Source organism: Patagioenas fasciata, chromosome 5 (assembly GCF_037038585.1).
Source record: "Patagioenas fasciata isolate bPatFas1 chromosome 5, bPatFas1.hap1, whole genome shotgun sequence".
NCBI classification, from domain to species: domain Eukaryota; kingdom Metazoa; phylum Chordata; class Aves; order Columbiformes; family Columbidae; genus Patagioenas; species Patagioenas fasciata.
The window spans coordinates 53350798-53375892 of NC_092524.1; the positions used below are offsets into that span (position 1 = coordinate 53350798).

At 37.4% G+C, this 25095-nt stretch overlaps 1 protein-coding gene across 4 annotated transcripts in view; it reads right to left on the reverse strand.

Moving 5' to 3' along the window:
- The window catches only part of TTC7B (tetratricopeptide repeat domain 7B), a 145473-nt gene that overhangs the window by 62272 nt on the left and 58106 nt on the right, over window positions 1–25095 (reverse strand). For all 4 annotated transcript variants that reach the window (XM_065839842.2, XM_065839840.2, XM_071809553.1 and 1 more), the window contains 8 exons: window positions 24906–24969; window positions 19539–19676; window positions 13482–13565; window positions 12154–12258; window positions 10732–10849; window positions 10483–10540; window positions 6510–6582; window positions 5071–5231 (listed from right to left, as the gene is read on the reverse strand). In XM_065839842.2, the coding sequence (XP_065695914.1) occupies window positions 5071–5231; window positions 6510–6582; window positions 10483–10540; window positions 10732–10849; window positions 12154–12258; window positions 13482–13565; window positions 19539–19676; window positions 24906–24969 (801 nt within the window). The remainder of the gene's footprint in view (window positions 1–5070; window positions 5232–6509; window positions 6583–10482; window positions 10541–10731; window positions 10850–12153; window positions 12259–13481; window positions 13566–19538; window positions 19677–24905; window positions 24970–25095) is intronic.

Sequence of the window (25095 nt, forward strand, 5' to 3'; positions counted from 1 at the left end):
TTGTCCAATCATATACTACCTCCCTTTCCTCAAATAATTCCCAGTGCTCTATTTATCAAGGAGAAAAAAAAAAAGTGCAAGTTTAAGCAGCACCACACACTGCAGTGCAATTACAATGGACCTTGGGAAAACAGAACAGCACAGATTATTCCCTCTAATTGATAAATACATCCCTGTCCCACAAAACATTGGTGTATGTATCATCATACACTGAAAGTACCAACCAGCTCTTCTGTTATGCCCACCTGGACAACTCACATATTAATCAATGAAGTGAGAGGGATGTTAAAAGGCTCTGAGATTCTTGGAAATCTACTGTAACTCAAAAGAGCCCCTGAGGGTCAGGAAAGAAAGGATTTAATAGTTTTCAGAGGAGTGACACATTGGCCTGATGCTTCTGTGAAATATTCTTGGAAGAAAAAAAAAAAATCCATCACACTTCAACGAATGTAAATGTTTAAACTGTGAACTCAGTCTTCAGTTGTCTTCAAACCTGCTACCATATGTCTTTAATTTTTGAGTGTACTTAACATTAAAATAACATGCTTGCACTCCACAAATAACCCATCTGCTGTTCCCTACTTCTGCTACTTTATAAGCTTGTCAGCTGCTATCCATTGTAGTTCAATTTTCAGCATAAAATTAGCAACTAATATTTAATATTTATTTAGCCTAATTACACTAATTTCAGGCATTAACCTCATCTTTAAGTTCCTCAACACTCGACAAAGGAACCCCAAACAGCTGAGACTAAGATAACAATATAATGAGTATTTCATTAAAAAACTGAACCCTGTCTCCCTTCTTTGAGAATATACTTTTGACTAACTATGAAGTAGAAATAGACAGAAACCTTGTTTCAGGATTTCATTCAAAACACCACTAAGATATAGTTTCCTTGTGACAAGCAGATAAAAAGACAAGAAAGAGTAATGGAAAGTAGTTTGTAAATGCACATATAATTGTACTATACCAAATAACTGTATATGTAACTGTATATATAACTGTATATATATTAAAAACTACAACTGTATAGATACAGATATATATACTGTATATATATATAAACTGTATATATAGAGAGTTATAGTTATATATATGTAACATATAACTAAAACTGTATATATATATAACTATATATATAACTAGAACTATAACTGTACCCAATATAAACCAATGCAACACAACCACAACTACCTTGCATCACCTCAAATACACTTCAGACTGTAAGGCACACCTCTGGGACTGCTGACACATTCAGAGTAGGCAAACATTGCATCGAAATAAATAAAATTCAAGGAAAACTGAAGCAGCTAAGACCTCAAGCCTCCCTCACAGTTAAGTTCTAGTAATTTAGCTGTGGCTCCTTCCTACCTACTCTCTTTGTAATCAGGACAGCATGTCCCTGCTTCTGTTCCAAGTCTAGAGATGGATCATTTCACTCAGTCTCCCACATAGTTTGACGGTTACGATTTCTGAGCTGCATCATTCTGTGGGTTAAAATCCTGTCAAACTGGAGAAGAACTTCACATTTCTACTACAGGGACAAGGTGCCTAAGGAAAGGTGGGGAAAAAACAATGTAACTTTAGATGAATTAAAATGCAGTAGGACCTGATCGAGGTTAACCAGATTTTTTGATGCTGGCACTTTACTCCCACCCATCTCACTAGAGCAGGGTATTAATCTTTTCAGTAATCTTAACCCGTTCAGTAATCTTTTGTCTAGAGATCTTTTTGTCCCTGGATCAAAGCACTCTCAGATTTCAGAAGGCTTCAGAGGTTAGCTAGCATTTAAAAGCAGATTGATTGTATTTCTCCGACAAACACAACTAACTTGTCTATAAGCAGATGGTTACAACCTGACATCTTAAGTTTACAAAAAGATTGAAAGATTTTCAGCAAATATCTTGCATTTTCACAATTTCTCAAAAACATTACTGCATATCTATTTCATTTTTAGAATTTCACCAACAGTTCTTCCTATACCTCTTAAGGTCTCAGAGCAGATTGCATATTTCTGCTGCCAATATAACAAACAAAGGAAAAACAATCAGCTCTCTATTCAAAGAAAATCTTTACCTTGCTGCTAACAGCACAATGTTACATTTGCTCATTCCTTCCACTCCTTTAGGTAAGGACTTGTGACAGGCCACAAGTCTTTGGCTCTGAGAAATTTCTTTCTGCTTACTGACCCAGAGGTACAGGGGGCAAAGTAATTTTCTGATTGGGCACATTTATTCAGCAACTTCCCAGCTTTATGGGGGAGGAAGGTTAACACTAACTTAAGATGCAAAGGTATGCTTGCTATATGCCTCAAATAGCGACCATGAATTCTAGGAACACATCAGATTTTCAGGTTAAAAACTGACAGGCAACATATTTGTTAACTAACTATAACAGAAGAGTGCTGGAAAGTATCAATTTCTCAGCATGACTCTCAGTGTATTCCATGACTTCCTTGCAACTTCTGGCATTTTACAAAGATGTACTATTATAAACTTCTGAAAATTTAGGATTCTTTACAAAGAAAAACAAAACAAAAAGAACATAAAGCTGTGAACAAGGGAGGACAGCAGTCAACGTAGCAATGCAACTACAGCATACAGAGGTATGTGAATAAGAACAACCAAAAAAAAGAAATCATAAATAACACGAATCACAAGTCCTATGTTTTACTTTAATATTTTCCAACTACAGAGATTTATTATGCTGCAAAGCTACCAAAGTATCATTTTGCATAACGCTGAGGTAATGGATTCATTCTAAGCGAAATACAAAGAAAAACAAGAAAAGTCTTGTACTATTTAAATTACTGGGATTGCAGACATAACCAAAAGATAAAACATAAAACAAGATGACATTTGAAGTGTTTAAAAAAGCCAATAAAATACCATAGGCAAATAACCAAATGTTGCACGTATACCTGAGAATTAGCGAGTATATCTAAGAATTAGTTCCTTAGAGGAACACAAGAGGATCTGAGACTGTGCTGTTTATAGAAGGTGCAGAACAAGCATTGTGGTATATATTTTATATAAGTGCACATACATGTTTTCAAACATTTCAAGAGCACTACATACAGTGTGCAAGAGTAGATTGTAAACTTGTAAACTTGAGATTTTGCTGAAAAATGCTTACATGAATTAATAAATCCATATTTATATTATTGAACAGGTGTGTTTGGCTGTCAGTATCAATTGCAGAGAGCACACAAGGAATCTCAATCATATCCTTGACTTCTCAAGGAACCAGAAGTAACCTGATGGCACTAAAACATGACTATAAAAGGCTGTCTAGATACACATATAGTTGTGTTTCACCTTGGATACTTCAGCAAATGTTGCCACGTCTGCTGGCAATTCCTACTGCCAAGATATTGCTCTAAAATATCCTTATTTGTACCAGTAGGTTGTAACAGTACGCTGTATTACCACAGCGTGCATATTATACAACAGGACTAATAATTTAGAATAACCACTATGACCCATATGATTAATACACATAGGGGTCATATACACATATATACATTAATAGATCCATTCTTTTTAAAACAACTCAGAAACATGTTTAACCACAAAATGCCATTATAAACAAGTACGAAAAGGCCATGAAGCATTTCTGAAAAACCTATAAACACCTCACGAGAGTAAGTTTAAACATTTTACTCAATGGTCATTTGTCGTCTTATCACAATAGGGAGAACTGCAGTTCCAGAAATACTTCAAGACTACTATTATTCTGAGAGATATAACAGCTGCTTCTTTGTCATTTACATTGCTACTGAGTGGCAGAAGATGAACCAAGAACAGACAGAAGATGACAGATCATGGTGCTTTGAACATATTTGTTTTCAACAATAATAGGGTATAAAATTGCCTACCAAACCATGACTTACTGACAGGTCCCTCAGCCCTGAGAATAGTACACGCAGGTTTGGGAGAGGAACTGCTACATAGTTCTGAAATCATGAAGCACATGTGGAAGCCCCTAATAAGGCCAGAGACAAGTTACACATGTGTGGATAAACTAGGAAGTGAGAAACAGCTAGAGGCACAAAAGTAGTTGCACAGAACTGAGGTGATACAAACAGAGGTCCAGGTCAGACCCATGAGGGAAAATGCAACTACTTTACACAGACAGCCAAAAGGAGGCTCGAAGTGTTAGGAACAGAAAGGAAAAACACTTTAATCCCTATTTTCAAACAAGTAATTCTTAAATAAATAATTTTCCGGTATATTGATATAGTAACAACTTAGGATACAGGCCAGTCAGTTGAAAGTTAAGGTTGAGATAATTCAAAAAATTGTCTCAATAAACATCTAGGATATTTCCAATACAATGGATTACAAACTTAGTGGCTGTTGGTAAAGTATCAGAATAGAACACTGGAAGTTAATGGAAGCCGTCCCTGAGTCATTTCACTGTGAATTGTTTTATTAGATTTCCATAGGAAAATAATTTTTAAAACTTGTGAAAGTAAAAGATCCAAATGTATTTTACAATATACTTAACATGAGGAATAAACACAAGGAATGACTTCTTTCTTAAACAAGAGAACATCTATCAAATGCGCTTCTTCCCTGTTGACTTGTTTAGCCAAATTCATGTGACTGGTTCTTATACTGGCAAAAGAGGTGATTCTCTGTTATGTATCCTACAGGCTAGATTCCACACAATATGCACAGTGTTATCTACAGGATGGGACAAATCAAGCTAATCATAAAGTCCTTTTTATCCTTTCCAGAATATTGCATAAAAAATGAAGACAGAAAAAATACTCTAAAGCATGCAAAAGGAAGAAAAGCTCTACACAAAGAGTCTGCAGGAAAAAAAGACAAAATATGATCAACTATCCAGCTCTAGCCTTCCTTCCAAAACCAAATCCATAATCACTATTTAACAGGACTTTACTAAAAAGCAGACTTCCATTTAATGGGCAGGAGGGAACACTGCTGGAAAAAAAGCCAGACCAGTCTTCAAATCTATTCCCCTCTTGAAATGAATGAGATGAGAATCTAAGAAAAAGAAATATGAGAGAAAGCGTAGAAAGCAAACATGACATTCACTCACATAAAATTTTCTGGATATTCACTCAAGGCCATATCAATGATATTCAAAGCATCATGATAGTGTTTCTGGGCTGATAGCAAGAGTGCAAGGAGATGAAGAGAGTTGGCATCATCTCCTTGTAGCTGCAGAGCCTGACGAACATAACCCAAAGCTTCTGGTATCTGATTAAAAAAAAAAGGCAAAAAAGAAAGCACCACTATTAGAAGTATTGCCTACTACTTGATTGCACGTCCATAAAATTTTCACAATATTTATCTGGATACCATATAGAATTATATAGACTCCTGTAAGACACTGTTTAGAAGTTTAAAATGGACCTGATGCTCTACAGTGAATGGTAAAAATTACATAATTTTTTAGCCCAGAAAAATAAGATACAAGTTTTATTAAAACAGTTCCCTTCAGCCCTTTGAAATATTCGCTTACTATTCTTTTTCAAGTATTGGTTGTATTTCTATATGATTTTGAAAATATTTTAATTGTAATACATTAACTAAAATGTACAGCAAGACTGCAACAGTAACTCTTCTTCACATGGAATTTAATGATCTCCTCAGCTGTGTGTGCTTTTGCTCAAAATAAGTGCACTAGGTGCTAAAAACAGGGAAATTAATTAAGCAACATGAGAAGTTTGGAATTCAAAAGTACAGAGTCATAGGCTGTTACTGAAAAATATTTTGTGCTATTACAGTAACAATCCATTCCACTCTAATGTGACACAGTCCAATGTCTTAGCTACTCATTAGCAACGAAAAGTAGTCACCTACAATCTGTAAACTACTGTGCTCAAAACTGCTTCCTAAAGTAAACATGATACAGGAAGAGGCTTACCAGGACATATACAAAACAGCTCCACGTTATCCAAATTCATGTGATATATGGTAGAACCATAAACCTCTTAAACATAACAGCTGTACAAGTTGGACTGCGCTCTGATCTCTTCTACAGATTTACAATATTTTCCAGCTTTCTTAAACATTTTGTTCACAATAACCAAATCTCTGATGAGTATTCAGAAAAGGCAGAGATCTCAGGAGATACTCAAGACTTAAACAGTGTCAAGATCATTAAAGATTAGATTCAAGAGTCCCACTCTCCAGATAACCAGCCTAAGCAGAGATGACACATAATAGGTAAAAACAGGGTGAAAATTGATTTTTCTTTTTTTCTCTCCATCCAGCAACACATTATAAATGCTAAAGCAAATAAATGTCTTATTCCTAATCCTAGAGCTGGAAATACTGTGGCAGAACTCTGGAAAAGTGTACAAGACTGAAGGTGTTCAGATAGACTATTTCGGGGATTTCTTCCATAGATATGTGTATATGCACAAGGAAAACCAGGTTTGTATTGAAGAAGTCTTCATCTGTATCCATCAACAGACACAAATTCTAATCTTCATATGATTGTGTGAGGTGCACTTTTAAAACCCAACTAACCTGTCTCGATATGGCAAGCTGCAGTGCCAAGTAAAATGCTGCCAGATGATCTGTTGGAGACAAACTGTGAGCCCTTAAAAACAAAGAAACAAAACAAAACAGTGAGTTTTTCCCGTTAATACAGGTTAGACATACACAAATGCATATATATTCACGCATCCGTACTCAGATCTCTTCACTACACACATGCTCATATTTTGACAGAAGCAGTGTTAATTACAGTGACTTTTCTGTCACTTTTAATAGGAAATAATTATGTCCCTTTTAATAGAAATTATGTCATTTCAGTATAAATCTCAAAAACTATTAATACAAAATTATTCTTCAATTAAAATATACTCCAAAACAATTAAAAAAAAAAAAACCACAAACAACAACAACCAAAAAAACCACCAAAACAACCACCAGTTCTTCAAGACAACATGCCTTCAAAGACAAGAATTATGTCATGTGCATGAGAAGCACACAAGCAATCACACCATCCCTGACCAGGATGCTTCTGAAGCACAGAACTCAAAGAGGAATGTTAGCAGCAAAGGAGATCAGAGTTTTGTTTGTTTTTCAGACTCCCAAAGTTTAAGCATGATTTCAGTCCCACACACTAAGCCTCTTCAGAAGCCAGTTACTTCTTGGCTTGAAACTAATTTAGCAGAGTACCTTGCTATGTAGCAGTGTAAAAGAAATCTAGGCTAGATGGCTTCTTTGTCATAGCTGTACAGTAAAAGGCAGCATAAGATCAGACTCATCATGAACCTCTGTCTTCCCAAGTGTAAAGAGACAGCTCCATTAGTTTAGCAACTACACCCAACACATATCAAGGTAGTTTAAGTTATTAGGAGATAGTTTCATATTTTGTTAAATTTATCTCTACATTGGAGATTGAAGTAAAACAAAAACAAACAAACAAAAAACCCAAAACAAACCTAGTGAAGTTCAGGATCAGGGTGGTTTTTTTTTTTTAATTTAGGTTCACAAATCAAGCAAGACTAAGTGAGAACAAGAGATGTGAACTTGGAGAGTACTTGTTCAGTCAGCCAAGCTTCAGTTAGTGAAAGCTGTTTCTATTTATTGACCATTTGGTGAGTTCTGTGAAACTTTGATTCACACCAACCACAGGAGAAGCACTGAAAGTCTTCCAAAACAATAACAATAACAATAGTAATAATAATAATAGTTTGTGAAACAAATAACTTCTGAGCACTGTGCAAAGATGGCAATAAACACCTTCTGAAATGGCCACTATCACAAACTGGTAGCTCTGAAATCCAAGGGTCCAAATCATAACTGTATTTCTTCAGGAACTGGTCCTCTAGGTAAGTGATTAAAAATCTCCTCCTGCCCCAAAAAAATCCAAAACAGGCAAACAACCCCCACCCCACAAACAAATAAACACACACCACCAAAACACAACACACACACACCACACAAACAAACAACACACTTGGCAGATCAAAATATTGAGCTCAGTACAGCTACTTGTTTTATAAATTGTGTAGGAGTTGAATGGAGCATTTCAACTTTCACCTCCTGAAAAACATTTATTTTTAACATATGGGAAGAGAATGTGGGCATGACTTTGGTATGCTGAACGTAACATACACTCTGTGGTAACAAATTTTTGGTAACATCCTATACTTATGTTATCAACATAAGGAACCAGCAACATTATCAACCACATGTAAGTGTATTCCCAGTACAGCTGATCTATCAGGTGTGAGTCTGTCTATGAACAGAAGTGGGGAAACACGTTACTATGCAGAACAATCAAATAGTCTTTTCTCCTTCTCAGGAGTTATCTGTGGGATTTTTGAGAAGCAGAAACTCTGTTCCTTTTGAGGGCCAAACCATTCTATTCAAGATTCTGCGTGGAGCCCAAGCTACTCATATTAGCAATATCACTAACAGCAATATTAGCAATTCACTAGAGTTTTCAAAACATATACTGTGCACATTACTAAAGCCTCCAAAAGATATTTTCATTAAAAGCCTACATACAAGTTCAGCCTGAGAAAGGCCGGCAGAAAGGTTGAACATATAACTTAACATCAATACTCCAGGACATGCACTTAAAAATACAAAACATCATTTCTAAGAGGTTGTATCAACTGGTAAAAGAAAATAACAACAGAACCCTCAAAACAACAGAAAGATGCATATAAATCTGATGCAAGTAACCTTCATGTTCCCAAGACTTTCTATTTAGCACAAGTATTTCAAAGCTCCATAACACCACAAAACTGAGGTTCCACTCAACTGCTAAAGGACATCTCTAATGGTTCACTGAAGAGATGCCAGATAGGTGTTTAGATTTCAGCTGGCAGTATTCACTGCTAGCAAGTCTTTGAAACAAAACAGTGAAAAAGGTATCAAGAGGCTTATTGTTCAGCTGTAGAGAATGAAACAGAAAGGTTCCTGGGTGAAAGACAACATAATACAACTAAGCAACTATATTGGAATAGAGGGTATGAAAGAGTAATTTTGCAGTGATAAGAAGCTAAATATTGTTTGAAAAACAGTTGTCCTAACCTACTGTGTACTGCCTATTCTCTTTTAACTCAGAACAAATTCTTTTTCTAGAGCAACCTAATAAAATAATACCACAATAAGCAGTATGCTACCTATACAAGCATCCTCATATTTACGGGTGGTCAAAACATGCTGCACAACCTCAAACCTCAGTAAACAGAAATTTTCCAGACAGATCGATAGCAGGGAATGACTCTCAGAATTCTGGGCATCACTAGACTAAACAGGAGGGTAGAGTCAGCAGGCACTGAACTGGAATGGACTAACTTCAGGCTGCGGTTCGTTTCATTCCTTGCCATTTCAAAGAATCAGCATAAGAAAGCAAATCACTATTAGAACATCAAAATTAGTGAATGGGTAAGAAGAGGCAAGAAATGGTTAGCACTGTATTTTTGAAACAATGACGATTAAGTCAGTGGCAAGAGGTACAGCTAAGGAAGTGAGGTATCAACTAGGAAGTGGAACGTTCAGTTTCAACATGAAGAAAGAATGCTGAAATAATAAAAACTATTGAATCATTAAGGAACAGCAAGAGCAAAAATATGTTAAAACATATTTATATACAGAGGAATTGTTAAGATAGAAAAAGGAAGGACCAATACATACCAGCCTCACTCTAAAGTTGCCTGCAAAACACTTTTTCAACCCTATCCTCTCAGATACAAAGTCACCAACAAATGTCCCAGACTTGCACAACTCAGTTTCCCTGAAGCATTCAGGCCAGTTCCACTAAAGTAGGGTTTTCAAGGGTATATAAACAAAAAAAGAGACATATTTAGATGTTGCAGCACTTCTGCCAGCTTTGCCATCAATATTTCTTTCTTCTATAATTCGATAAGTTCACCTGTTTATTGTTATTTCTTTGGCAGAGCCAAACCTCGACAATGAACTACTGTCAGCCAACAGCGCTATTTCTGTCCACGGCACCTGGTAGATGGGGCATTTGCACTGTCACTGCCTATGCTGTTGAATGTCTAGGTAGAATTTTTGCTTTTCTTCCCCTAGCTTACTACCTGCCTTTCACCCCTCATCCACAGCACCAGGATCTCCATTATTACTCAGCCTCTACAGAGAGAACTGCAAAAGCCTGGTATATGACCTGATCAATGACCAGCTCTTCTAGAAACACTGTCACACTTGAAACCTTGCATCACACCCTTTTCCCTTTTAGATCAGAACAGAATACTCCTTTGAGCAAATATTTTATACTATAGAGCCACACAAATGTCTTCAGCATGAAATAAAATCAAATTCTATAAATCCATTTAGATATTTTCTGACAGAAAATGATGAAGTAAATGCTAAAGAAATACATTCTGTACTCCTGAAGAGAGACTCCCAGAGATGAAATCCTCATTACACAATCTTTTACAAGTCCCTCTTTTTAACATATAAAGCTTTCCACCACATACAACAGAACGAAATTAAAAGATTAATACCCACTCACCTCTGAAATGCAAGAAGAGCCTTTCTCTGCAAGACCTCTTGCATCCCTCGCAAAGATGCTGAAAAGGATATACTTAATCAGTGATAGGCAAGATCAAGAAATTTCATTCCACATGCTCACTGAAGAAGTTTTAGTAGAATGACTGAAATAAACAGTTGCACACACAAGCTTTAAGACTAGCATTCTGCTAGGTATCCTTTTTTAGGAAACATGGGAATTTCCAAATGTGAATGTTTATTCTTATCTTACCATCAGTAGCCTGCAGACTGTAAGTCAATCCCAGTGCCAAGTAGCCCTTTGCTTTGAACTCTGATGTTTTGTCCCCAAGATCAACAACTGTTTTGGCAAATCTTTCAGCTTCTTCCAACTGAAAATATTATGAAACATCCATGTAAGTCTAAAACTAGCTAAAGCTTACGTTATAATGAGAGAAACACAAAAGTATGTGTATTATGCATACTGAGTCTTCACATCTCAGCCATGGCTGCTTTTAAGGACTCAGTTTTTTCATTAGACTTAGTTTTCCTGTGAAATACTGAGTATAGAACACAGATTAAAGCTGAAGCACCCATTCCTATGGCTGAGAGAAACTCTAGCACATAACACACAGATCATTCTAAACTTACTGTGGTTCTGCCTTTTTTTTTTTTAATAAAAATGCATTTCTGGTCCATATATGTCATCTACCACTTTTTGCATTTCATAAATAGTATTCTTGCCCCATGAATCATTTCTTTAGGAAAACCAGTTACAAGAACTACAGCTTCAACCCTGCAGAAACAAACACAGCCATGCAGAACTCTGCATCACATACAGTATTGCTGAATGTGTGCAAACTCACAAATAGAGAAATATGTAAAAGATCAGGGTTTAACTGCACACCCACCCTAACACACTATTTAACAATCTAGAAAGAAAAAAATAACATTTGAATCCATTCCAGTAAATGTAAATGCTAAGCACAGTAAGCTACTCCATATGGAGTCAATCCACAGGGAACAATTTACAGAAATAGGATCTACAGTAATTATTAAGACAGCCTCAACAAGCCACGTTTCTGTCGCTGCTCTATTTCCTTGATTTATGATTGTGACCTTTCCCTCTTCTTTTGGTCCTTTTTTAAAATATGCTCATTCTTCTAAAAATTAAACATATATCTTGAAAACCACTCAACGATCTTCGATAACCTTAATGTTTTCTTGTGCAGATATGCCAATTTCAAGGTTATCTAAAATACAAGTCAGGTAACACTTTTTAAAAAGACACTGTACCTACCACGAATTCATCAACCCCAGCTGTCTGCAAACATGGTATCACCAGAAGACTGTCTTGAATGTAAGACATTTGTCTCATTATCTATCCTCTTGCACAAGGAATCAGAAGTCTAACTGGCATTTTTAGTCTCTGTCTGCCAACAATGCCTCAATTTCTACTGTATTTTAGCTGTGCCTTAGATCAGCATACACTACCTTGATAAACATAATCATTGCTTTCAAGTATTTTAAATTAGCTATGCAAACAGGGCTGCACATGTGTTGTATCTGTGCTATATTTTCAGAGATGACCAAGTGCATTTAGTCACTATGCAAAAGTATTTGCTACATTCCTAAGCCAAGATTTTGTTGCATCTTAGCACAGCTCTTGCTGAAAAGACAGAGTGCCAAAGCTTACCCAGTGGAGAGATCCCATACAGAGCTTTGCAGCAAGGAGTGGAATAGTTGCATCATCTGGTTTCAAACGTATACATTCCTTCAGGACTTTAACAGCTCGAGCAGACTGTTAAAAACATTTTCCACTGAAATTACTAAAAGCATAAATATGTTTCACAGATAGAGGATTCCTATTTCCATCAGTTACTGTATTTTTCCCATGCAAAGGAGACATTACTAAACATCTTATTGATAATTTGTCACAATGCCTCACACAACTGAAACACAAGACTTGAGGCACTGCTGGTGACATTTAACCCCTATGCACTATCGTTAAGCATCCCTAGTGAAACATTTGCCCAGAATGTTATTCCAGTGGCACATGATTCAGAAAACAGTTTGGAGATGCCTTTAAAACTCTGCTAAGCCTGTAAGGTCACAGCGTTTGAGCCAGGCAAATGGAAGAGAAGGAAGGGGCAGAGTTTTCAGAACAAGCAGTGGTTTAGTGCTCTTTGGGAGTTACAACAGCACTTAGGAAGAGCCCTGATGAAATACTGCGTAACAGACTGGCACTGCTCTTCCTTCCTTCATTCATTTGCCTCCATCCAATCACAGTTCAGAAGATAACTAAGAAAACAGAGAATGGGAAGAAGAATCAAGCCCCTTCAGAACCAGTGTGCTTCTAAAAATATTTTCTAAGGAAAATATAAATAATTGTTTTCCCCCATACAGAAGATAAACAAATTACCCCCATTGAGAATGATCTTTTAGAAAATTAGTATTGATTTGTTTTCCATAACATGACAAGGAAAAGCAAAAAGAACTGAAAATTGAAAATTGCATCTGATACACCTGTTCCCAAGTTATATAGAATTTTTTAAAAATCCAACTCAATTTAATTGCACAGAATATGCAGTCTCAAAGAAAGCAATATTAAGAAGAAAGATAGTGAGAAATTCTCAAAGAAGGAAAAAAACCAAGAGCATCATGAAACAGCACTAGTTTGTACCGAAGCGTAAAATTTGTTCATCAATATAGCACTTGAACAAGGTTGTTACTGGATAATCTGATTTGGCGTAATTCACCACTTATATTTAATTAGCTTAGTTTAAGCTTGTTGACAAGATAGTTCTTATGACCACCTTTCAGTCTTCCTAAATTAGAAACTATTGAAATAACAATCTTCTTTGTACAGCACTAGACATAATAAATTCAAGAGGACAGTGTATTTAGCTGATTCAAGGATTAGAATTATTTTCAAAAACACTACAGATTAAAATTATGGAAGTGGCAAAAAATTGTTATCAAAAGCCATCAATACAAGAATTACATCAAAAAATTAAGACTTACTTTTCCTGCTGCCATCAAGGACAATGCAAATTGATACCAGAGATGGAACTCTTCAAAGGCAAACTTCATGGCTCTTTCTAAACACTAGTTTTGGGGGGAAAATTGTTATTGAAGGGTATGCTCTTCAATTATTAAGAAAATATACTAGTATAAAAATTTTCTTATAGACTCATACCTAAAATAAACATAGTTTAAAATTTTAATTGTTCAAATAAGTTAAGTGAAAATAGCTGCCAGATTCTACATGGAAAAAAAGAATTGAACAGAAAATTGCTTTCTCATTTATTATGTTTGTTTAAATACTTCTGCTGGTACTGTCCTATTTAGTCTGGAAGAAGAAATGATAAATATAACCTTACTGAAGGTATCACCTGCAAAAGGCAGGAGATGTCTTGAGTGAAAAAGAAAATTGTGCACACACTCTTCCTAAATTGCGAACACTTAACAAGGAGTGTCACCACAAGTACTTATCAGTACCACTTAAAACAGAGGGAAAAGCTTCACCTGACAGTATTATTTCTATTTTTATGAATTTTAACTTCACGCTCAATATTCTGCTGAGATTTTCAACTTAACAACTGAATGCTAAAAGGAAATTCATTTACTATACTGAGATTAAATACATTAAATTAGCATTATATGCTGTCTTTGAAGGTTTCGTATCTGGTCTTGTCAATAAGAATTATTTCATTTTCCTATGGTCATTTTACTAACCAGGCCAGCTCCAGAGAGTCAAAGGTAGAATAATTTTCTGGATTAAACTGATTTAGCAATTAACCTTCTAGTCTGCAGAGTCCAACGGCATGAAGCGGCTTTTCTGCTCCAATAGCTATAATGTATATGTTAAACCATAATATCATTAATTATTTTTCACTTTCAAATTCAGCCTTAACATTACATAAAACACAGCCAAGTGTGTAGTGCGTTCCCATACCCTAACAGAAACTGAAATGAAGAACAGCACTGAGGATGAAACAGAACAAATATGACAAGTGCATTTTTCTACATGTAAGTAATGTATGCTAGTATTTTTACTACTACTGTGCAATGTCTAGTATTAAGACTATTACTAAATAGAATTTTATTCTATGATTCTAGAGGAATTAAGTTTTAAAAAACTAATTACTTCCCATACTGTTCTTAAAAGTTCATCATCAGATCATATATGTAGTAAATTAATTAAATGTCTATTAAGAAAACCAACACAGGATTTTTTTTCCCATTGGACCTTCTATCAGTGGAAGCAAAATGACCAAAGCAAGAAACAAGTAAGTTACACCTTCTAGTACTTCGGATACTTCACAGGGCTGCCCAGGTCAGTCATGCTCCTCAACCTCCCTCCATGAATTTGGCAGAGAACACAAGTTGCTAACCCCTTTCTCTCTCTCTACCGATTAGTACAACTATGTTGCTAACCTGAGTGCCTCTAAATGAAGGAGAATGAATTCAGGCCTATGGGAGATTTGAGGGATTTTCTTGAGGCTGAGTTGTGGATGGGTTGCTGTTAGATGGAGATTTGTTACTGAACCAGCCAGGAATTTCAAGGCTGGGAACAGGACCTACCATGGGAGAGAAGCAACTCTGAAATAATAAGGCCCCAACGTGGTGTAAATCAATGGACCTATCAGCAGTGAGACTCTGGTGCGTGGACAGCCCATGAACATGGACAATATCCAATCAGCTAATGCATGCTTGCAGCGTGGACGCGTGATCAGGAAATAATTGCATACATAAGGAGGTTTGTCTCTGTAATAAATGGCTTCACTTGGATTCATATTGGATTGTGCGGAGTCCATGATTTTTTGCCCTCGCACAGGCCTATCTTTTCAAATACACTTCCAGATACAACACACTCTACCTGTTTTGATACCAGTGTTTTACATATGATTGAAGTAAATTCAGCACTTCTTCTAGAGCTCTGGCCTACACCAGACATAAAATCCCAGAGATTCACACAAACAAGTGCTGCATGGAAAATTAATATCTAAAGTCAAAATAGTTTTATAACTTTTTAGGCTGCCTAATCATACCTTCTTCTCCCATTTTTACATACTCAGATATGTATGCATGTGCATTAATTATACAGAGGTACTTAATTAAAAATTAACTGCCAATTCTAACTGGCAGAAAATAAAGTTGGAGAAGTTGATGCTTTATGTTGTTATAATTTTGTAATTAGAGGGACACAGGACACAATTGTACATTATTCTAAAAGGCTTGAGTTTCAGCATACTAATGATCTATTTACTGTCCTTTTTTCCTTGATTCCAAGTTCTATTCATTCAGTATGAAATGTGACAAATTGTCATTTCTTGTCTTCCTAAGATCACAAAGTTGGTGGTTAGCATGTGTGTGGGCAAGGGGTATATGTGCACATAGGCACATGTGACTGACATAACAACATGGACACCTCATAAACTGGGTTCTTCTGAGCTAAGGAACAACACAGAATTTCCAAGAGCAACAGGCTCCATCGAGAGATGAATAAGAAATACATAACAAGCAATGGTACCCTGAAAAACTGCAGGTTAAGATAATATTCAGAATAATGGCAACTGACTTAACTAATTGAAAACACATTCAGTACAATCACTCTCCTGAAAGGCAGAAATGCAGCTGTTGATATTGCCTTGTAAATAATCACAAGTCACTATATGGACAGGTGATGTTAAATGCGTTCCTGAATTCTGTTGCTTAGCACTACAGTCTCCTCCTGAAAAGAATATGCTTGAACTTAGAGGATTGAAAGATTTCTAGTCTGGAAACATCTCTCCTAGTAGGGCACCGATAAGCTCAATATGTCGTATCCTATGAAGCCTAAAAAACAACTTGACAACAGACTACTTTTGTGTAGGAGAGAATTATGACAGTAGAAAGTTCCTTGATCTAGTTGAGAAAGCTGTAAGAAATTGAAAGCCCGTGGTATACAGATTGATATAAAGACATGGCATAAAGAAATGAGACCTTTTCAGTTAAGAATGTGACTCAGCATCAGAGTAGTTTAGCAAGTATGAGACAGATTTTGGCCATTTAATGTTTTTATATCACAGTTAACTACTTCTATAAGTAATCAGCTAGAGCTAAAACAGAAGATCGTAACAAGATATTGGAACTAGTGGGTGAATACCATGGCCACAGTTAGTATAATGGTGCATTCTGACTTGAAGCTATAACAGCTCCACTAAAGCAATCAAAATTTGCTCACAGAGAATGCAGCTGGCAAAAAAATTACATGCCTATTACATAACTGAAGATAACATTTTTACATTTCTGAATTTGTGCTTGTTGTAATACTTCGTATTACAATATATAAGTATTGTAGGAAAAAAAATAATATATAAGATATATTACGCTATGAAAGTTTCAGACTAAGGGCTGCAGGATTTGAGAGCAGATCCCTCTATCCGCTCCCTAAACTGTAAGAGCTTCTTAAAGTCTAGGTTTTCCACTGTGCTTTGGATGACAAGAACTGGAACAAATGAAATGTTCTAATCTTTTCCTGATAAGCTCCTGCTGCACCTGCATATCTAGAGTATCCATATGCTCAAGACCTTAAAACAAGCCTTAGGTAGACTTGAGGTGTCAAAGCTCAAGGCAGTGGCTAAAAACCCTCAAAAAAGAAGCTGGTCAAACATGAAGACTCTCTAACTTTCCAGATACAGACAAAAGCAGAACCACAAGTAACCATGATTACCACCAGCACAAGCAACTTCCAAAGGGCACTGAAATCCAAGGTGCAAGTCAAGTCAAAACATCTTCCATTAGTTAGAATATTCAACTGTGCTCAAAACACAGCAGGAAAAGGAACAGGCTGTGGCACTTGTCTGTCAGCTCTATGGGCTGAACCAGTCACACAAGCAGCGAGGGAAGCAAACTCTGAGCTCTTCTCCAGGTGACTGGACTATCAGACTTTCCTCCTACCCTTCAGGGTAATGTCCTAGACTTCAAGATACAAGGCTAAGAACAGAGATACCTCTAGCTTTCTTGGTGAAGAGAAAATACTCTAAAAATCACATAGAAGAAGCTGTGTCTACTACCCAAAGTCTTCCAAAGGAGATAGTGGAGGAACCCCAGGAATTTGGTGGTTTGATGTAACAAACAAACAAACAAAAACAAACCCAAGCATCCAAAGTGCACACACGCAAAAAATAACAAACCCCAACCAACCAACAAAACACACACACCAAAAAAACCCAAACCAAAAACAAACAAAAAAGCCCCCCACGCACCAAAAAAATCCCACCACAACACCACAAACAAAATAAAAGAATCTGAATTGGAACCCAGGGCTATACTACCTCTTCCTAGTTGCTAGGCTAGTATATAAAAAGGAAACACTAGCAGCTGCTTAAAGAAAAAAGAAATCAGAGTTACATTTTCAAGCTCCTTTTTTTTGTTGTTGTTTTTACAATACTTGTCTGTGTACACATACACAGGCACGTTGCAAGAAGAGCCAAAGGCCACGAATGCGTTGCAAAGAGCAAGTTTTATTTTAGTTACCTCTCTACTGGGGGATCTCCGAAGCCTCACCTAAGCTCCCAGGCAGAGGTGACACCAGCGGGGACGCAGGCGCTGGTCAGTTCAGCCCTGCTGGAAGATCGCTGGGCCTGCTGAGCTCGCCTGTATTTCAAGGCTTCAGGCAGGCGCAGCCTCCCGCTCTTTCTCACAACAAAGCAGGAATCTCAGACATCGTGATAAGGTGCCCAGAGTTTCTCACAGGCCTATGTTATCTAACACAGAGGTTCTACTCAGCAAGCACACAAGGTCAGTAAAACAGTGTGATGTATGTGCTTTTTCTACAGACAAGTGCAAGTCACTCAAGCGTATTTACATTTAGCTAATCTCCTCGCCAAATCTTCCGCTATATTCCCATACATTGTCCATGACTATCCTTTAGAAAGTTCTAGACCAAAATATATGGGGACTCATCTACTACAACTTCAGTGCAACCATCTAAAACTCCATGAAGGTGATAGTGTCTGTAGTGACAAGTAAATGGAAATATTATTGATTAGATTATGTTGTAGGGTCACAGTCCTGCATGAGCTTTCATTCTCATTAGTTTAGTGAAGGCTTTCCATTGTACTGATTAAAATCGACTTGCATGGACAACTTGCAGCTCTGAAGTACTTTCAAGAAGAAAAATAACAAAATTCAGAGCTTAATATTGCAGGAGATGCAGATTAAAACGTGGCTATTAACCAGAGAAGGACTGGGATTTTTTTATTTTTATTTTAATAAAAGTCCTCTATTATGGTAAAGAGAAACCATTTCTCAGTAAATCAATCCCTGGATATGCCTTTCTACCACATATGCTGAAGTATTCCTTCTGGATACCAAATATTAGTCACTGTCAGCAACAGTATCATGCTGCTGGGTGAGCACTGTTCTGAGCAGCAGAGACATCTGCTCTGCCCAAAGAGCTGTGGTTGTTTCTCAGGTATAAACCTGTTAACAACACTTGAAGATTTCCTGAAGAAGTTGTCACAATCTAATAAAACACATACAAGTTGTGTAATCAAACACCAGGCATTTGAGACAGAGAATGAACTTTCCTACAGACCTGAAAAAGTAATACATTTCCGTTTTACTAACTTCAAAGCCATTTTACAAACTACAAGGACTTTGTAGCTCTCCAAATATGCTGATGTGTAAAAGACAGTTTTATTTTGAAATTAAACATCACGAAGCCTTTTCCTAGACATTTATATCTATCACTTATATCCACAAAATCTTTTGCCATTCCTTCCTGCTGTCTCTATTTAATGTGTATCTTTTTAAGAAAATCTGTGCCTCTCCACCTAAAAACCATGAGAATTGCTGTGCCATTCAATATTCATCACTCCTTTCACACAATTTCTGTGCTTGACCACCTCAAGTCACTTGTATAAATTCAGACAGGAAAGTTTTTTGAGTGGAAATCACCTACTATATTTATACAGTAGTCAGAACAATAGCATCCTATATTTGTTTAGCCCTTAAGTACTACTACAACTAACATGATTAACAGAAATAAGCAATGGAGACACAGTTGAATATTCACTACTATCAACAAACCTCTGAGAGCATTTCATATTGGCCTCTTCTTCCCAAAGCTATAGTAAGTAAATCGTAGACTACAGATGCACTTTGCAAACTGATGATACGATCATTTTTGTGTTCCGGTATTCTGCTCAGTACAGCATCACGGTTGGCCTGAAACATACCAGGAAAAAAAAAAGTAACAAAGTCAGCAAAAGTCACCCAACCTACATTTTCACTCAAGTAACTGCTGTTCTATTCAGACTGACAGCATGTGATAGATGTGCTACAGAGATATAGCAACTGCTACTAATTTATAAAGAATCACCAACTTTTTACAATAATGGAAAGATTTATGTTTCTATGTGGATCTGGTTTTAATTATTTTATTCTAATTACATAAGCCAGGTAAAGTATTTAAAATCATAGGATCATAGAATGATTCTCAGAAAACAAGTAAGGGTAATATAATGTATATTCATCTTTTAAAATTTAATTTTATTTTTGTATGCAAGTAAAACATATTTAGAAGGATTTTCAAATCTTCTATTCCATCTTTTGTAAAATAAGGCAACTGATTTCTATTCATAACATTCTGACGCTATCCTCTCACTTGTGAGCGGTAACCTGCCCAGGATAATCAGATCATCACCTTCAGGAGTAACTAGTGAGAAGCAAAAACTGCCCCTGGTTCTGAGCACAGGTTTGGAATCAGGCCATATATGTAGTAAAGCTTTGTACTTTCATTTCTGTTTTGTGAAAGGCACATTACAAACCTAAGTCCTTAATTAAGCGTTTCCTTTTGAGCAGAAACAAAGTTGAGCTACAACTGGATTAAATGAATTTACAATGTTCACAGAGAAATCCTGTTAAAGTGCCAAGGAGAAAATTCAGGTCTCCCAGTACCTAAGACTACCTATATTCACCTACCCAGTACTGCTACCACTATACCATCAAGCCTCTGAAGATACTTTATCTTGATATCTTACATATTTGTAGATTTCTTTACATTTAATATTCCCATTGGTACAAATGCTAGTATATCTGGTAGGCTGAAGTCAGAAGTTAAAGACCCTTCTCTCTCTTCTCCTCTTCCCGCCCCCCTTTTATTTTATTTAATTACACAGGGCATGGCCCCCCTTAATACATTTACTTAAATACACTCAATTTTAATGGACGGCTTATTTCCCGTTTTTCTGAGGGGAAGAATGACACACATTAAGGGCTAATAAATGTTTTCTCTGCTTTAACAGGACAATATTTTAAGCTCTGGACATACTCAATATATCTTTAAAATCAGAATAATTAAATAATGAATTTTCAGAGGGATACATGGGATGTAAAATGTTCAGACATTGGCTTGGCAGAAAAGGACCTGAGCATCCTGGCAGACACCAAGTTGAACAGGAGCCAACAGCATGCCCTTGCAGCAAAGAAGGCAAGTGGTATCCTGGGCTGCATGAGCAGGAGTGTTGCCAGCAGGTCAAGGTGATCCTGCCCCTCTGTTCAGCACTGGGGAGGCCACACCTGCAGTACTGGCCCCAGTTCTGGCCTCCCCAGAAAAAAGAGATGTGGAACTACTGGAGACAGTCTAACAAATGACCGCTGGGATGAATAAGGGACTGGAGTATCTCTCCTATGAGGAAAAGCTGAGAGTGCTGGGACTGTTTAGCCTGGAGAAGGGAGCATTCAGGAGGGAAACTTATCAAATACCTCCTTTCAGAGGGTACAAAGAAGAGGAAGCCAGGCTCTTTTCAGTGTTGCTCAATAACAGGATCAGAGGTAATTGGCACCTCTGGTTCCTTTTGAACATCGGGAAACACTTTTTGTACTGTGAGGGTGACTGAACACTGGCACAGGTTGGGAGGTTGTAGAGTCTCCCTCCTTGGAGATATTCAAAAGGCATCTGGGCACAGATGCAGCCTGCTCCAGGTGGCTCTGCTTGAGCAGGAGGGCTGGACAACATGCGGGGGCTCTTCCAACCTCAGTCATTCTGTGATTCTGTTACTACAGCTCAGCTGACATACAGCAGTACATGCATTGTAATGTGAAGATGTCAGTCCCTCAGATCCCACCTTCCTGCTCATTCCTGTCTAGATAAGGAAAGGTCGGTCTATACTTTGCAAGTGTAGCAGCTGGAATACAAGGATATCCTACAGTAACAGTGATGGCAGAGTTGCAGCTGACTTTCCTCACTATGTACAACAATACACTGTAGCAGCAGTCATGTGGCTAAAATAGACATTTTGCACTCTGAAATGTACCTGTAAGGGAATTAAAACACTTGAAAAATCACAGAACTATATGTCCCAGAGCATTTCTTTCATAAATATTACAATTTAAATCTTACTCGAAGCATCCTTTCTGAATTCAGAAATCAAGGGAATCACAGAAAGTTAGGGACTGGAACAAATCTTGAAAGATCATCCAGTCCAATCCCCTGCCGGAGCAGGAACACCTAGAGGAGGTTACACAGGAATGTGTCCAGGTGGGTTTTGAATGTCTCCAGGGAAGGAGATACCACAACCCCCCTGGGCAGCCTGTTCCAGTGTTCTGATACTCTCACTGAGAAGAAGTTTCTTCTCATGTTTAAGTGGAACCTCCTGTGTTCCAGTTTGCACCCATTGCCCCATATCTTATCATTGCTTGTCAGTGAGAAGAGCCTGGCTCCATCCTCATGACCCTCACCCTTTACATATTTATAAACATTAATAATGTCACCCCTCAGTCTCCTCCAAGCCAAAGAGCCCCAGCTCCCTCAGCCTTTCCTCATAAGGGAGATGCTCCACTCCCTTAACCATCTGCGTTGCCCTGTGCTGGACTCCCCTGTCCTTCTTGAACTGAGGAGCCCAGAACCGGACACAATATTCCAGATGTGGTCTCACCAGGGCAGAATAGAGGGTGACGAGAATCTCTCTGGACCTACTAAACACCCCCCTTCTAATACACCCCAGGATGCCATTGGCCTTCCTGGCCACAAGGGCCCAGTGCTGGCTCATGCCCATCCTGCTGTCCACCACGACCCCCAGGTCCCTTTCCCCTACACTGCTCACTAATAGGTCATTCCCCAACTTATGCTGGAACCTGGGGTTGTTTCTATGCAGATGCAATACTCTACACTTTCCCTTGTTATATTTCATTAAATTTTTCCCTGCCCAACTCTCCAGCCTGTCCAGGTCTCTCTGGATGGCAGCACAGCCTTCTGGCGTGTCAGCCACTCCTCCCAGCTTGGTGTCATCAACAAACTTGCTGACAGTGCACTCTATTCCCTCATCCAAGTCACTGATGAATATATTGAATAGTACTGGTCCCCGTACCAACCAACCCTTGAGGGACTTCACTAGATGCAGGCCTCCAACTAGAGTGTGCCCCATTGACCACAAGGGGACCCAAGGTGACACAAATGTAGCATTCATAATCCACTAGCAAGATTCTATTTTCTGGCTAGATGGTGCACTAGACAAAATTCAAATTAGAAGTTATAATGATGTTAGAGTGCACCACTTCCCTGAAACTAGTAGTATGACTTGGGGATTGTATATACAGAGCAATTTCTTTACTTTTAGTTACACAAAGTGCTACTTATGTGTCAGATTCTCATTTTGTTTTCTAATATTTACTTGAATAAATTCTTGAAGGACACAAGTCTTGACACCCTATCTGTGTTTTTACTAATTCACAGAAAATACAAGGAAGGGATCACACTACTTTAATAACACAATACCATCTCAAAACACTGATGATTACTCAGTCTTCTGCAACTGCTCCTATTTCTTTCACCAACGCTGGTTTCAAAATCATAAATCACATACTACTTCATAACTACTATAGCTAGAAAGTTAATATGCACTAAGCTGAAGTAAGAGCTCTCAACTCTCAGAAATATAAGTGATGAATATTTTTATGGTCAGTTTTCCCCTTTCCCCCCTCCCCAAAACTAATTTGAACAAATGGCTTAGCCAAAGTAAGTCAATCATGTGAAAGATTTTACGCTCCCTTGAAACAAACTCTTTTGCCTCAGATAACCTGCAAAAATTACTTGTGAACAAAAAAAATTTTGAAAGTTTGCTAAAGGTATATGCTCTACAGTGACAAACATTTCACGTAATTGGGCAGATCTAATTCACAACAGAAAAGTTGTAAGTAACCTGAAAGGAGACTGAACAGGGCAATACTTTGGTGTTTGGCTGCTTAATGTTAATGCTGATATGCAAGGAAGTACACATACAAATACAGTAATCAGTAGGCAGATGCTGCAGAATTGGGACTGCTTCCACTTCACACCACGATCACAGTTCACATCAGAATTCTGTACATTGCCACAAGCCGCTCAGGCACCTTACAGAGGCACAGGCAGCCCCTTTCAGTGGTGAATACATGCTGCAGCAAAACCAGGACATGACATATGGAAATGTTTGCTCTGTCTAGTTTTCTGGTGGCAGATTCTGTCATGAAGATTGCAAGGCAGATCACTAGGAATGAGGAAAGTAGTTTGCACTACAGTGTAAGTGTTTGCCACTTTAAAATAGTTCAAATAGGACAAGATTCACTAAAGTGTTCTGATCCTATTTAACTGTTCCAAAAGTGAAATTATGCCACAGCATGAAGGCATTTGAATCACCTACAGAACTGAAAAGACTAAGTCTCATTGATGTGCAGCGAGACAGACTAATGTATGATGCCCAAGATTCTAGAGGTTCCTCCCCTCCAATTAGAAAAATGGCAAAAATTCCAGTTTCAGATTTCTGTCATTTGAACACATAACTGACCTGGTATGAAAGTGTCAGTATGTGGCAGTTGATAGATAACTAGCAAAATCATACTAGAGGAAAATATGAACGGTTGATAAAAGCAGACTTAAGCCATTGAAAAGAATCACCTATTGAGGAAATTAGGGCATTAAAAAAAAACACACCACACCACTAGAAAAGAAAACCACAAACAATAACCCAGTAGCAAAGACTGAATGCCCGTATCACAAAAAGTCATTTACAAATTTGAGTGACATCTGAGGTTTAATGCACAATGCAAAAATATTTTTGGCTTACTGAGTAGTCTTTGATATGTTTTTTACAACAAAAATAACTTACATTTTGAGTCTCTCTGAATGGCAACCAACTGATAAATTACTCCAAATGAAAGACCAGGCTTTGTGTTCACCTGCCTAGTTAGAAAGAGGCTAGGCTCAAGTCACTCTAAAGGAGAAAAACTCCTATTCATAACACTTTCAGACCTTGTCTTGCTGGCTCAGAGGAACAGAAGCTTGAGTTTCAGAAGTAACTGCCTATTTTCCTAACAGAGAATAAAACACAAGTCAAAGTAAGGCATGATAAAAAAAATTCTATTAAAAAAAGAGGAAAACACACACATACAGTACACAGACAGTCACTGTATTTTACCTACCATAGATTCACTAATAAGCAGCAACAGTAAGGCTTCTTCTGTATTTTCTTGAGGACAAAAGATGCTGTTCAAAACAAGAATTTAGTTATTTAAGCAGAACACATTGCTTTTAGGAGTAGCTTATACAAATATAGTAAGAGTACTGTAAAAGGAAAGAGAGCAGAGAGTAACTTGCATACAAAAAATGGTT